Genomic DNA, 16,253 nt, shown 5'->3' with positions numbered 1-16,253 from the left:
TAATTATGGGTGATGATGAAAAAATTCTTTATGCAGTCTAATTTGATTGTTTTTTTACAGGAGTACAGCCTCTTGGAAATCCTTATAAAAGTTTTACAAATTTTGGTCACAGTTTCCCTGAAATACGTAACCGTCATAAGGAATCTGGTTACATCAAAGACGCTGCTATAAAGCACTGAGAATAGTCCTACATGACTTTTCAACAGTTTTAAAGACATAAGTAATTCTTCCCATTCAATAACTCAACTGTAAGTCCTTACACAAATGTTTTTTAAGGCACTAATTTCAATCCACCTCTGGCAGCCCCCCAGAAACTAGTTCTTTAAGTGAGAGGATTATAGGAAATAACAGCAAGTTAAAACTCTATAACAGAGGCCAAATCACTCATTCTTTCTCTCAATCCAATAGTTGAGTGTCTACTCTGTCACACACTGGGGATATAAAGCCTGTCCTCATGGAGAAGTTATCTGAAACTACTGGAAAAAATGAGCTCCCTCAGGAAGGAGGAAGAGCAGGAAGGAGGAAGAGTGGGAAGAACCGAGAACCTAAGATAAGACAAGGTCGGGTAAAGAAAAAGCAGCCTGAAGTGAGCCTGAGAAGGCACAGCGGAAGAGACAGGAGCAAAGTCAAGAGAACATGCTCTTGCGGCAGCCAAGGGAAGACCAGGCTTCAAGAAGGAGGGAGTGACCAGCTATGTCAAATACTACAGGAGATCAAGCAAGGACTCAAGTGTACCTATCTGTTTTATTTTCACAATTTATAGGTCATTTTGTCAAGAGTAGTTTCAATTGAGTGGAGGGATAGAAGCTGCACTGTAGGTGAATGAGGAATGAGTGGGAGATAAGAAAAGAGACAACAAATAGAGGCAGTTTGTTCGAAGTGAGAGAGAGGATAGAATCTAGAGGTGAACAAAGGAAAATTCTACTCAAGATATTCCACCTTCAATCACTGACGGAGGTCTTAGAATTTTCCTGACATGGTACACTGCTTCATTTGTTTACAAAGCTATTTCACAGGTATGAGTTGCTCTGAAATGCATGGTAATAGAACAGAGTAATTAAGTGACCTTCTGAAATCACCCAGTGGTAAATGAGAATCCAATCTCCTGAGTCCAAGCCTTTTAATTCTTTCTCTCCTTCTTTCTCTCTCTTTCATTCATTCATTCAAAAAACATTTATAAGCGACTTAACATGTACCAGGTATTGGGGATACATCAGTGAACTAAACAGACAAAATCCCTACTCTCAAAAGAGCTTACATCCCATCATCCCATGCTGCCACTTCTGCAGCACATGTTCAACCAACAAAATTCTTAGACATCCTGGGCCCAGTAAACAATGAGGCGCACGTCACTGTTCTAAAGTACGTAGCTTTCACTTACCACCCAGGTGTATAGTTCCTTCTCCACTGTGACCACAGCAAAGTGGGTATTCCCTGCACACACCTGCCGGGCACTACAGCCACTCTTGATGACATCCAGTTTCTGGGGAGTGGATTTCCCACCACCCCAAACATAGACTTCACTGGTTCGGGATGTTACCACAGCAATGGGTGCTTCAGTCACAGTGCTTGACCTGCCGACAACCCCCAGAACAAAGGAACATTTAACATAAAAATTATATCAAAGAAAAATGCTTCCAGTCTTTTCCCTGAGAACTGCCAATTATGGTATGAGAAAGTATGTTCTTTCTCGACAACTTATTTCAACCCTCTATCATAGCAGGCTTTAAAATTCCTGCCTTAAGGCTTCATCACAGCTCAGCCAGATCAGATACCAGTCTGATCCATAACACCTACACTTTTCAACTTTTCAACATTCATCATGATAATGATGTCCACTTTAGCATGAGGGTAAAATTATAGCTTTCTTTTTCTCTGACATGACTATTTGACATTTAAGCAGATGTTGCCTTCTGAAAGGATGCCAAAGGCTTCTTACTGGGATCAAACAATGTCCAGACCCAAGAAAGGAAGACCCCCTGGTGGTAATTTAAGATATATTACTTTTCAAGAGTCTCTTGAGCATTACCTTGGTCTCTTTGTAGGTGCATTAAGCAGTGTGACTTTTTCCTCCATCTCTCTACCAAAAGAAAAGCAAAGATACATGAGAGAAATAATAGGTTCCTATATTGCACTAGTGTCTCTTTAAAACCTTTCACAGACTTAATCTTCTATAAACCATATGCCTCCCACAGTGTTACAATACTTTTAGGAAAGTACCTCGATACAACTGAAACAGTTCTATAGGCCTAGCATTAGACAATTCATTAAATACAAGGGGGCCAGTAGTCTGGGGCCATTTGTTTTCTGTCTCTGAGGAATGTTCCAGGCCGGACCAGAGAGCCTTGAGAACCTCTGATGCTCATTTTAGGAACCTGCTGACATCTTCCTTTAGTCTGCTCACTGACTCCCTAAACTCAACATCTCTAAAGCTCAGCTCATTATCTTTTTCCAATACAGCTTTTCTTTCTGACTCTCCTAATTCTATAGCGGGCACCCTCTATTCTCCCAGTGAACTAGGTTTAAAACTTCAGTGGTTTTGGACTCAGCTGTCTTCCTTTCTTCAATATTCAAGTTTTATAGATTCTACTTATACAATGCCCTTTTACTCACGTCTCCTTCCCAGTCTCACCACCTTGGTTCTGGGCAGCTTTACTTCCCAACTGGGCTGTGGTAGCACCTAATTGGTCTCACCACAGTTTTAATCCACTTTAATCAGTCCTATACTGATTTAACACTGATATTCGTACTGCTAAATAACTCTTCCTAAGGCGCATCTCTCATCACATGAACTGCCCTCTCATAAATATCCAACACTTCCGTACTATTCCTTGAATAAAGCACAGATTCCTTCATCTGGCATTCAACATTCTCTGTCTACCTTTCCAGCCTTCCTTCCCTGTATCCACTCCCATGTTCTAACTCAGGGTTCTCATTCTGCCTAAATCAATTATAGCTGAAGACCTGGGGTGGTGCTTAAGAACCAGCATTTTCGGGCTTCCCTGGTGGCGCAGTGGTTGAGAATCTGCCTGCCAATGTAGGGGACACGGGTTCGAGCCCTGGTCTGGGAGGATCCCACATGCCGCGGAGCAACTGGGCCCGTGAGCCACAATTGCTGAGCCTGCGCGTCTGGAGCCTGTGCTCCGCATACAGGAGAGGCCACGATAGTGACAGGCCCGCGCACTGCGATGAAGAGTGGCCCCCGCTTGCCACAACTAGAGAAAGCCCTCGCACAGAAACAAAGACCCAACACAGCCGCAAATAAATAAAAACAAATAAATTAAAAAAAAAAAAAAAAAAAAAAAAGAACCAGCATTTTCTTTAAAGTTCCTGAGGTGTTGCTATTGAGAACGCCAGGTCTAGAACCTCTAGCCAAACAGGACTTAGTGCTTCCTGAATACTTCCACAATTCCCTGTGTCTGTGCTTTATCTGGAAAGCTCTTTGTCTTCTGTTTTTCCATCAAAGAACAAAGTTCTAACAAAGTACTACATGTAAATCTCCAACTCTCTCAATAAAAATTGCATTATCAACGGAAATATTTAAATAAAAGATTTAAACAGTGATTATATTGTTGGAAAATAAGCCAGATAAAGAATTAGAATATGCTTAACCAGCCCTAGAGGGTGATATTGCCTGAATACGAATAGAACATAAATGGAAGGTTACAGTGCTGCATCTGGAGTATTATACATAATTCTATGCACTAAAACACTGGCTGGAGATCAACTGGAGAACCAGAAAAGATTAATTTAATACAACAGAATAAAGGTTACTGACCAAACAGCAGACATTATGGAATTAGGTATACACTTAATGCATCTAAGGGCAACACTTGAAAAAGAGCACAGTACATGTTTGAATATTGGGAAGACTCAAAAACAAAGAACTGGTAGAGGAGGAAGAAGAGTTGTTAGGCAAAAATAGTATAATAGGATGAAACAGAGACTAGAGCATTTAAGAAGGATGAAGAACACCTCTTCCTTTGAGTTAGGGTTTGAAGCCTCCTACAAAAAGTGCGGGATAAAGGACCTTCTTCCTACCTCTAGAGACCTTTAACACTAAATAAACCTCAGGAAATAACCTGTCAGGAATCAATCAACCTCGACTACAGGAAACGGGCAAAAGGTATCTGAAGAGGACCCATCCAATTGCAATCTACCATCTAAACAAATGCACTGAAAAGCAAAGGCCTGGTCCAAACCCACACTACTATCCAACAATTGTTGAGCACCTTGTGCCAGGCCCTGGGCTGAGCACTTTATATGCATTACCTCCTTTAATCCTCACCCCACCTCACTTTATAGAGAAAACTAAGGGACAGAGATGTTAAATAACTTGACAAAGATAATGACACAACTCAGATACAAACATAAGGATGTCTGAGTCCAGAGCCCTCCTCTCTTAATTACTACACTCTAGTGCCCAAACTCTAGATTAGAACTCACAGAAGATGGGGAGGAGTGAAGGGCTCTAGGGTCTCATCAGTATCAATTTAGAACAAAGTAGCACAGGTTAAGGAGGTGAAAGTCAGGAACTACATCAAGCAATGAAAGCAGAGATGTTGGAAGAAAATAGCAGCAGAGTGGCAAAGTCAGGAAACACCACTCTCTCTTTGTAGTACTCTGGTCAGGCTTCTAATAGTCAGTCAGCCATCTACAGAAAGAAAATGAAGCAACTTCTTTGTTCTTTACCTTCTGCGTTTCCTGAGAAGAGGGCGATCCAGAAGTTCATCTGCAGTGGGTCTCTGCTCAGGATCCTAAAAAGTATCAGTGGGTTAGTTTTAACTTAAAGGGAATGCACAAGGGACTTCCTGGTGGTCCAGTGGGTAAGACTCCATGCTCCCAATGCAGGGGACCGGGTTTGATCCCTGGTTGGGGAACTAGATCCTGCATGCATGCTGCAACTAAGAAGTGTGCATGCCGCAACTAAGAGTACATGTGCCCCAACTAAGCCCACATGCCGCAATGAAGATCCCGTACGCCACAATGAAGACCTGGTGCAGCCAAAATAAATAAATAAATAAATATTTAGATAGATAGATAGATAGATAAATAGAAAAATAAATAAATGGAATGGGCAAAATGGGATCTAAAGACACATTTACTTCCTCTTAGAAGGCTGTAGGTTTGTTATTCAAAGATCACTGTATATCCTCCTTCTGTTTCAAAAAACCTGTTTCTTATGTCACATTCTATGCTTCATGCTCACTATCATCAACACTTATATGTGAATGAGAATGCACCTTCCTCACTTGTTTTAACTGTTAGGGCAGTGGTTCTCAAATTTCAGTATACATAGTACATAAGAATCTCCTGGAGTACCTGTTACAAATAAAGATTTCTGGGCTTTATCCACAGAGGTTCTGATCCAGTCAGTTTGGAGTGGGGCCCAGGAATCTTCATTTTCTTCTTGTAAAAATCCCCCATCCCCTGGCGATTCTAATGCCTGTGGCTCCTGGACCACCTTTGAATAATACTGACCTAGAACTGCACTGCAAGGCAACTGTGACATTTAGAACTGTATACATTCTGCACATTAGGAATTCTAAATTACCTCTAACTATTATTTTATAAAATCAATTTTAAAAAATTAATCTTGATCATAAAAAATGGAGCACAATTTAGATGGTAAATTCATTTCGCAAATTAGTAAAGGAAGAATTTGTTGACTGAAGCACACAACTATCATGAACTGCCAATGCCTATTCTCCCGGATATAGCCACAAATACATCCTACCCTGGGGAAGTGGACGTGGTTTTGTGCAGGTTCATCTATGCCATACTCCAAACACTGAGGCTGGAAGGGAAAGCACTGAACTGAAATCAATATGTTAAGTCACGCTTACCTGGTCAAGGCATGCATGGACCATTTGGATCAGTTCCAAAGAGTACTGGCTAGAATCAACTTCCATGGCCCGGATTCCTTGTACAATCTTCACACACAAGTTGAGTGGGTTCTATGAGAAAATGATTATTGTATTGTCCTTGGTTATATAAAGATGACATTATAATCTACTAGTAGGGGCTTTGAGATGTCTGTGACTATCATATAAAGAAATGGCAATAGTTCTGAATTGGGTCTGACTTCTTTTTACAACTTTTGGTATACATCAGCAAGAAATGGTTAGGGATGCACTACTGCTGTCAGATAATGAAGCCAACTGGCCAACATGGGGTATGACTATGTGACCAATAGAATAATACTCAGAGTATATTATAATCTGACCCTTCAACTGAATCCTAAGAAAAAGGAAAGCAAGGTTAGCTATGCTTCTTGGCTTTAAGTATGTCCTTTGCCAACTAATTTGCCTCCTAATTTATATATCCTAATAATGGTTATACAGGTGATACTCTGCTGTAACAGACAAGGCAATGAATAATAAGTTCATAATGATAAGAAATTATTATAACAGTGCCACCACACCTTTACTGAGACCAATAGAAACATAAGTTGCACATATAATGTTTTTTAACCCTTGCAAACAACATGCAAGGTTATCATTACCAATTCAGAGACGTAAAGTAACTTGCCCAAGATTACACGGATAGTAAAAAATGGAGCCATAATTTCAACCAAGGTCTATCTGACTCCAAAACTCATTTTCCTTCCACTATGTTATTTAAGAGAACTAGATGACAGATCAGAATAAACTTCAGGACTTAGAAAAATAAACAGGTCTCATAAAAGGCCAAAGAATTCTGCATTATCTTACATTTGCATTTTCATATACATTAGCAGAGCATCTCTATGAGAGGAATATGTATTTTTTTCTCTTGTTATAGCTAATGAAATAGAGGATGAAAGAGATGAAGTGATTTGCCTAAGTTCTCACATCTGGCTTGCAGGATATTGGATGTGAATCCACTTGTGCTACTCAGATTGTGATCCATGGACGAGTAGCGTCAGCATCATCTGGGAGTCTGTCAGAAATGCAGAATCTCAGGCCTCGCTCCAGATACACTAAAACAGAGTCTGCATTTTAACAAGATGCCCAGGTGATTTCCTATGTATATTAAAGTTTGAGAAGCACTGCTTTATACTGGGCTTTACTTAAGAAGAAAAGAGACTTAAAGGGATTTGTTGTTTATAAAACAGTAGCAATCTTTAGTAAGAGTCAGGGTGTAATTTTTCATAAAAAAGATCAAAACACTTTAATGAGTATTATATAACTTGCCTTAGCTTTTATAAAATGATGTAGCTGAAGCGTAAGAAATGAAATGGCTTATCTAAATTGCTGCATCACACAGTCGATCCTAGAGCCAGTTTTAAAATTACAGTCAATGGATTCAAGGACCGTGCTCAAACTACTTGATTATGATTATTTCAGTGGGGAATTCAAGTTGGAAATAAATCTTGTCTATAGAATTTTAGTAATACACTACTAAGCCAGTGCCTGAATACTGGTTATTTTTCCTATAGCTGATTTCTGTTCAAGAAATCAGAAGCTCAGGGATAAAGTTGATTCTCTCAACCAAGCTGTACCATTTGCAAGGACAATGCAGGGATGATACATCAACTTACTGTAGCATCAAACGTTCTCTTTAGCGTAAGCAGTTCAAAAATGACACAGCCCACTGCCCAGATATCAGACTTGAAATTGTATTTAACTCCTTGGCAGAGCTCTGGAGACATGTAATATGGAGTTCCCACAAGCTGAACAACAAAGAAAGCAATCAAAAAATGACTTCTTTTCTGAGGTAACTATATTAATATTTCAACAACTAAATTAAATTTCCTAGAATTAGTGATAACCATTACAAAACATTCATCAGCATATCCCAAAATGGTTTTTATGAGATGATGCCACTATGAGGAGAAATCTTATTCATATCAGATCTCTTGGGCCAATTATAAAGGGACAATCTCTGTGGTAAAGACCTATGGTAATTTGGGAGACAGAAAAGCTCCGTGATTCCTGGATCACAGAGGATTTAGGCATTCAAGACCCACTGAAGACTTCACAGACTTTGTAAAAAGCATACTTGGTAAAAGTTCACTAATGGAGAAAAAAAAACTGGTAGTGGGGAGATGATAATTGAATAAACGGGTTAAAAGTTCTAATTGAAATGCATAGTAGTGAAACTTTGTAAATGGCTCAATTTAACATTTGTAATACTAACACAGCTAGTCAATTTCTTACAAATTTAAAAAGACCTTCTGAGTTCAAGAATGTGTTGGAAGGAAAAAAAAATGCCCTGAATGGAGGTCAGGCCTCTCCCAAGATGACAGACAATGAGTACCCTGGAAATTCTAGTAAAACTGATAGCCATCCTTCATCAGCAAGGCAAAGCAGTTTTTCAGATGGCTTACATGGCATTTATAAATTTTCATATCGTTCCTTCTTTGCATTTAACTGGCTTAAAAAAGTTAAATCTTGGTTTTATCAGATTACTCTTGATGAGAAAAATCCATGCAACAACATGACTACTTCCTCAGAAACTCAATATGGCACCGTCATACAAGCAAACTGAGTCCCTGAAGCCGACTCCCAACCTTGGCTATCAGTATCCTTGGATGTTTCTAGATTGCTTGCAGGCACATCCCAACATTATCAAAAATAATCATCAGGACAAAATTAATTTACATTTTCAAGTTCTTTTAAAGACAAAGCATTGTGAAACCAGAAGAGTAATAATTGGGTTTTATAAGTCCTAGAAGGACCAGGTCACTGTCTTTAAAGATCAGCTTATGTCTACTCTTTACAAATGGTCTTTCATAGGATTAGGTAAGAAGGGAGCTCTGCGGTTCAGACTGTGTATCATATTAAAGATGAGATTGTTCTCTGGGCATCAGCCTTTATTTGTAATATAGGGTTTCTGAACCAGAAAAAACTCAAAGGAAACACAAGAGATGTCTAACACCCTAAGAACAAACATTAAATGAGAGATAAAGTGAAATCTACTAAAGATCCTAGGCTGGAAAAAATGGTAAAGTATTTTATTGCTTTTAGAAAAGTCTCTAGTCAGTGTTGGAAAGGGCAATGATGTCAGAGCTGTTATGTGGACAATGGCTCTTGAAAAAAATACCTGAGCATGTAAATGACTGTTAGTGGGTCCAGGAAAAAGACTCCTGAAGACTTGCTTTATAAGTATGGAGAACTTGCAAAAATATTGAGAAAAGTGTGCAAAATTTAGGGGGTATAGTTATATCTCACAGTGCAGGAAAGGAACAGAAAAAAACTATGTTGCGGGGAATTCCCTGGCGGTCCAGTGGTTAGGACTTTGCTTAAGATCCCACATGCCGCGTAGCGCCACCAAAAAACAAAACAAAACCAACCAAGTCAAGGATAACACATACTTACCGTCTCAGCCATGGAATACTCAGAATTAAGTTTCTTTGCTAGGCCATAATCTCCAAGTTTTATCAGGTTTGCTTTGGTCAGAAAAATATTTAATGTCTTTATATCTCTGAAAAAAAAAGATGCTGTATATTAAACCCATATACTCAACTATTTTATCTCATCCCCCTTCCCGCCCAAAATTAGTACAAAATAAAAAGAGTGTGTTACCACTGCTCAGGCTGTTACGGGATCCCAAAGAGTGGTCATCACTTTCTCATACATTTTAACATTGAGAAGGGGACTTGGGGGAGTGGAGGCAGAGAATTAACTTCATCCTCCATGGCTTTGCAGCACAGGCATGTCCCCCAAAACACTGAAGTCTTTAGGAAAAGTTGAGAGGGTCAGACCAAAAAAAAAATGGTGCCCTAGGTAATCATAATTCCTATAAGGTGTACTGCCTCTTCAATTAACACTTGTGCCTTGAAATAAGTGATTATCAAGGCAATTTTAACACTTGGTTGGTGCCAAAGTTTCAAATTTGTTAACGCAAGAGAACAGAAGAGATAGCACATCCCAGCAGCAAAATGATTAGGCTATGTAGGTCATCTAAATAAAATCACTGTCTATCTTTCTAAAGATGAACTGACCATAAGTAACACAAATAAACTGTGTCTAGTTCATACTCTGGCTTCCTTTACTGAAAGATGTGAAAAAAACAGAACAATATTCTTTGTCAAAAAGAAAGTAACAATACACAACTGTAGCCACTTGACAGCTATCAAGAAATATATGGTAACTGAATGGACAAACCAATAAAAAGGGAAATGCTAGTGTATTAACATTAATCTCTAACAATGATCCATGACTCACTTAAGCAGGGTATAATGACGTGGAAATGTTCTTATAATGGTTCTCTCCTATAGCTAGAAGTGAATAGAAAGCTGTTTCCCCTGGCCAAAGCTCTGGTAAAACTGCATAATTAATTGTACAAAATGAATAAGCTTTTTACTTAAATTATTTATTTACTTATTTATTTATTTTTGGCTGCATTGTGTCTTCGTTGCTGCATGCGAGCTTTCTCTAGTTGTGGTGAGCGAGGGCTACTCTTTGTTGCGGTGTGCAGGCTTCTCATTGCGGTGGCTTCTCTTGTTGCGAAGCACGGGCTCTAGGCGCATGGGCTTCAGTAGTTGTGGCACGTGGGCTCAGCAGTTGTGGCTCACGGGCTCCAGAGCGCAGGCTCAGTAGTTGTGGCACACGGGCTTAGTTGCTCCGTGGCATGTGGGATCTTCCCGGACCACGGCTTGAACCCGTGTCCCCAGCATTGGCAGGCGGATTCTTAACCGCTGAGCCACCACGGAAGCCCTTTTTACTTAAATTAAAAGACTTAATTATAAAATTAAAAACAATTGCCCATTTTATTGCTCAGAGAAAACATTTACTATGAGTTCCAACCAATCTAATACCACTTTTATAGTGGCTTTCTAGGCTTTACTGATGAATTAATGAACTCACCTCTAAAATACTTCTTAAAGAGATGACTGAGCAGTACTTAGTTAAGGTCATCTAAGGAGGTTCTTCCTAGATCACAAACAGTTTAACTTTAGGAAGTGAAGATAACGCCCCTCATTACTCACTGTTTCCTTCCTAAATTATATCAACGGAAAAGCCTTGACTGCTTAATCAAGAAAATAATAGTGCTGATGGGAGGTACCCAAGGTGAGGGTTGGATTGGTGGAAAGGAATACATCCCACATTCTTTCACTCATTACCTATGAAGGATTCCAGCTTTATGGATACAGCTCACTGCTGAAACAATCTGAAATAGGTACCATACCACCATCTGCAGAGAAAAAATAAATTATACTTGGACTGGAAACAAACCAAAAAAACCATATAAATAAACACACACACTCGAACACACAAAACAAATGAAGCTGCAACCAGAGGTTATGATTCAACATGACTTGACATTTCTTGCTTGTAGGTTGAGTAGGCAAAGAAAAGTGGTAGGGGTTTAAAAAAAAAAAAAGCAGATCATTATAAAATAGTTCCAATACTGTTATATAGTATGATGAAGCAGACTTGTGGAAAGAAATCCAGGAAGAATGCAAAGGTATAGAAAACTGGGCATACCAGTATGCAGTAATAGAACCAGGAAAGAAAGCTCATAGAGAATCATGATGTGGAGGTAAACCATTTAGGAAGCAGCTATAGACAGCTTCCTTGTTAGAGGTTTCCTTTCTCATGAATATCAATCAGAGCCTGGAAGGAGTCTGAATAAAAGGAAAAAAACACTCTTCATTGTTGTAAGAGTAAATACAGAACTAGAATGCAAGAATCACAACATTACAATTCTAGCTTCTTTCCACAGAAATATGAATTACCTCTTCCTCAAACAACTTGTCCTTCTGACGAAGGATTTTGTCATATAGGTTCCCTCCTGCAATAAACAAGAAACAGGTTTGAATTGCTTAATAGAGATCAACGCTCCTAGGGTTTTAACAGGTGCCACAGTAAGTGAAGGATTCTGCTTCCTCTTCAAAGATTCCCCTTCTTCCTTCTCAGCTCTTGGGTACATGGGTACAAAATTCTTCCCATCTGTCAAGGAGTATATCTGAAATATTCTTCAGAGATTCCCCTCCCTAACAGAAGAGACTCAATACGAAAACGGGAAGTACAGCATTTTTAGAAACGATGAGAGTAAAGACACTTTCTATAGTACCCTAATTTATAAAATTACTTTGAAAGTCTTCAAAATGAGATGATTTTCTTTTCCAAAACTCCTTTTAAAGGAATCTGCAATATTTTGGTAACAACTCTCTCAGTGTGACTATTAGAACATTTGGGTTATAGCTGTGATGTGATGTTTTGTATATATAGGTGTATATCATCAACTTCTTTTTCTTTCCACTTCACGCTGAAAAGGTTTCCCAAAATTTAGGGTAGACTCTAGATTGTATCCAATCATTACTCCCTTTACTAACTCCTTCCTGCAGAGTAAGTCTGAATTTGCTTCTCCCTTTCATTATCAAGTAATACAGACTGCAAATGATGATGGTTCATTTTATTTCCTACCTGCAGCTGCAACTTACACTGTAGTCCTGGTTAAGTTTCACAACTTTTTTCCCCTTGCAATTTAGTAACTCAGAGTTTCAATAAATACACCATTCGTTCTAGTTCCTCCTAACCACAAAGGAAGTTAGCTACTTGAGGCTTCTGCTACTTCAAAAATTTCTAATATAATCTCATACATTTAGGGTTGAACAAAGGAACAATCATGGTACACAAGAATCCAGTAAGAAAGTTAGAAGTCTAGGAGCTTTCTCTTAAGAGATTTAAGTCAAGAATATGCTGGGACCTCTTTAGCATGCAGCTCAAGAAAGGGCTTTGGGGGTTCTCTTACGTAATAAGGATAATAGCTTGTACAGTATTTATCAAAAATTTGCTACATATCAAGTACTATGCTAGGAGCTTTACATATTCATTTCATACAACAACCCTAGGAGGTAACTATTGCTTATCAACAAGCTCACTTAAGATAAGGAGGCTGAGGCACAGAGAGGTTAAGTTGCTCATGCAAGATAACAGAGCTAAAAAGTAGTGAAGCTTAGGATATGGGTTCAGGGTCTATTTTCTTAACAAACAGGCTATACTGCTATTTTACAAGCAAAAGGGTTCAAAGAAATCATTTTCATTTTCAGTCAGCTATGATCTTTGAACTTTTCAATAGGATGGCTTTAGCTGAAGTCAATATAAGTAAATATTACCTACAAGATTTCATTATATATCAAGCCATTTCATTATATATTATATCAAGTGTCAAACCATGCTATGTCTCTAATGCCTGACTAATGTCATTTCATAAGGAAAAAACCTTGAAAAATGAATGTAAAATTCAACTGAACAAGTAATTTGAAGATGGAATTATCATCACAAAGGAGAATTTGAGTATGCAGGGGAAAAATCCCTCCCCTCATTTTGTAGATCATTTCAAAACTCTCCAGGGCCTGAACTATTTCTCTTAAACTCTAGAAATCCATTTAAAGTTCTTATTCTTTGTATATGTATCTTCTTTTTCTCTCCCCCTTAAGGTAAGTATAAGCACAAGAATGTCTCACTGGAGGAAGTCCCACTGAATTCTACCTTACCATTACAATATTCCAGCTCAATCAGCAGGGTGGTGTTGTCCATGAAGTGATTGTAGTAGGCAATAATGTTGTCATGCTGCAGCAGCGCCAGAATAACAATCTCATTCAAGGCATCACGACGTTCCTTCTCAGACAGTCGGGTCAAATCAACTTCCTTCCACACGACCAATGAGTCATCCTGTAACACAGTAATAGAGCTATCATGTTTTCCTCGTGCCTGGCAGAAAATGAATCCACACCCAGATCTGTAAGCCTAGAAAGAAAACTTCCTAGACTGACTCCTTTCTTTCCATTAAACATGAACAGACTTTAAAAGGTTCTGCATACAACCAAGCAACATAATTTACTGCAGGCCTGGGAAAGCATTAAGATGCTGTTACATTGTTTCTACACTTAATTTACATGATGTCAATTCCAGGTAAAAAATATGGGATGGAGGTAGGTCTCAAAGATTCTATTGAGGGACATTATGAAAGACTGCTAGTCATGATGAGGATTGTATTGGAGAAATAGAGAACAGGAAAATGGTTACCTATGGCTGACCACAGTTTCTTGTAAAATAGAAATGTTAAAATTGCCTCTAATTTTATAAATTTAGATTTCTCTAGTGATTGTCATTTATCCTTTCTGGATAAGAATAAGCCAGGTCTAAGGGCTCTGAGTTCAGTTTCCTCACCCTGTCCCATTCTGCAACTCTGTTTCTACTGACACTTTTATGTTATCATGTTTTCCTCTATTCATGAAGACTTACCTGTGGCTCCCAATATTCACTCCGTTTTATAATATCTCTAATTATTTACAGATACTGCTCCCCAGCCCGCGAGCACCCCCACCTAAATAACCCTCCCTATCCTTTAGAATGGCTTCGTTAGGCCTTTGAAACTTTGGGGGAAGATCAATGAACCTTCTACTGGGCATTTCCTTAATTTTCAGAGCTCATACACTAAAATATTTGTCCATTCTTTTCCCCTTATATACACATACAACTTAAATGCTATTTGTCACTAACAAGACTAACATGTCTTCCCAATGAAATACACGCTTCTTGAGGGAAAGGGCTGCTTCTAATTATACCCCTGTAAATTCACAGATGTAATAAACATTTGGTGTTAGGGATAATACTGTGCAATTTTAAGGAAAGTGCAATCAAACTTAAAACAACCTTGGTAATCAAGTTCAACATGATAATAATGGAAAGGCATGCACAAGATGTGAAACGCCATTCTAGCCCAGGATTTGCTTCTAATTTAAGCGGGCAAGTCCTTAAATATACTATCTTAGTTTCTTTAACTATAAAATAGGAATACCAAAGCTCATCTCCTCATTCCCGTATTTTGAGTACAAATAAGAAAACAGAATACTAACAGTAACTCTAACATTATACATTAATCTTGCAACCACCTCTCTCCTCCTCCATCTTTTAGCCTTAAAAGTACCTTGGAACACACACCAGAACTGCAGACAGATAGATCACTGATAGATCAATCACCTTCAGCAACCCCAGCAAGTTCTCATTGATGCTTACCTATTCTAAAACTAGTTTTAAGACTTTAGTGATCAAACCCTGTTATGATTAGTTTTTGGAAGTAGACTCCGCAGTATAGGGTTTTAATCAGTATACATTTTGAACTTGAGGGTCAGTAATCCACGAATCTCTTCAAAGGACTTGTATGTGTGCAGTAGTGGACTGGGGGGAGGGCATGTTTACATTAGATTCTCAAAGGAGTCCTTAGCCCTCCCAAAGTTAAGAACTAATGGCTTAGAATATACCAAAATAAAAAAGTATTTCCCACGCATAAACGCTGCTGGATAATCACTGAAGAAACTAACACGTTACAATCTTCCCCATGATCTTCAAGAAAAATCTCCAACTGAGTGTTCATATCTGAACATAAAGATATGGCAAAGGCAGGGGAGCTGCCACGGATGTGGGAATTTTGAAGCTATCCCCTCCTCTCCACCTCGACCTTGGAGAGCTGTACAGCATAATAGGAAGGAAGTTTTGACAATACCTCACATTCATAAACTACTTTAATTTACAGTTTGCAAAGTATCTTTGTTCGATTCTCAAAATAACCTTAAAAAATAAATATTACGTTTAAGGTACGTAGCTATCACTAACTCCAATTTACAGATGGGGAAACTAAGGCTCAGAGAAGGTTCAATGACTTGCTCAGTTGCCTGATTTAAACAAAAACGACCAGTCAGTAAAACCAATGCTCTAACGAACTCCTAGTGCAGGAGAGTTGAACGAGTGATGAAGACCCCGAAACAAATACCCTGCGGGGCCCTAACACTAAGCGAGGACGACGAGCAGGGAGAGCAGGGCCGCGCAGGAGGGGCGGGGGCGGCCGGAGCCGGGGGCCGCTACCTCGGTGCGGCGGTACAGCGTGGCCTCCCCGAAGGCGCCGCGGCCCAGGATGCGGATGGGGATGTAATGCAGCTCCTCCTGCTCCGCCGCGCCGCCGCCGGCTCGGGGCCCCGGACCAGCGCTGGGCCCCGGGCCCGAGTCCCCGCCACCCACGGACTCGCTCCCAAAGTCCGAGTTGAGGGAATCGCAGTGTCGCTCGTACTCGCCCAGCACCGACATGGCGGCGGCCGAGGGACCCGCCTGCGTGTCCCGGGCGGCGCTGACGGCGCTGCGCCTCTCCCGCTTCAGACGCCAGCCCGCGGCCCCGTCAGCCCAGCCACCCCGCCACCCAGCCAGGGTCCATGGTGGCTCCTTCCCCCTTGACCCGGAAGCAGTTCTGGGTGCTTCCGGCCCGGCGGGGTTTCCTCCGCTTTTGCTGGTCGCTCGTTTAGCATAGCGGCAAGGCTGCTTTTC

At 39.9% G+C, this 16,253-nt stretch overlaps 1 protein-coding gene across 2 annotated transcripts in view; it reads right to left on the bottom strand.

Annotated features, from left to right (window-relative positions):
- Positions 1–16,180, bottom strand: part of NEK9 (NIMA related kinase 9) — a 36,741-nt gene extending 20,561 nt beyond the window's left edge. Inside the window, exons 1-10 of one of the 2 annotated variants that reach the window (XM_082451578.1) lie at positions 15,801–16,180; positions 13,430–13,607; positions 11,666–11,721; positions 11,051–11,121; positions 9,303–9,408; positions 7,523–7,654; positions 5,847–5,957; positions 4,693–4,757; positions 2,030–2,080; positions 1,382–1,574 (exon numbers count right to left, since the gene is read on the bottom strand). In XM_082451578.1, coding sequence (XP_082307704.1) covers positions 1,382–1,574; positions 2,030–2,080; positions 4,693–4,757; positions 5,847–5,957; positions 7,523–7,654; positions 9,303–9,408; positions 11,051–11,121; positions 11,666–11,721; positions 13,430–13,607; positions 15,801–16,019 — 1,182 coding nt within the window. In that variant the 5' untranslated portion in view covers positions 16,020–16,180. The remainder of the gene's footprint in view (positions 1–1,381; positions 1,575–2,029; positions 2,081–4,692; positions 4,758–5,846; positions 5,958–7,522; positions 7,655–9,302; positions 9,409–11,050; positions 11,122–11,665; positions 11,722–13,429; positions 13,608–15,800) is intronic. The other variant, XM_082451579.1, reaches the window with a different exon arrangement.
- Between the last annotated feature and the right edge of the window lie 73 nt (positions 16,181–16,253).

Source organism: Balaenoptera physalus (assembly GCF_965194825.1).
Source record: "Balaenoptera physalus genome assembly, chromosome: 2".
NCBI classification, from domain to species: Eukaryota; Metazoa; Chordata; class Mammalia; order Artiodactyla; family Balaenopteridae; genus Balaenoptera; species Balaenoptera physalus.
This window is presented reverse-complemented; position numbering and strand designations above follow the sequence as displayed.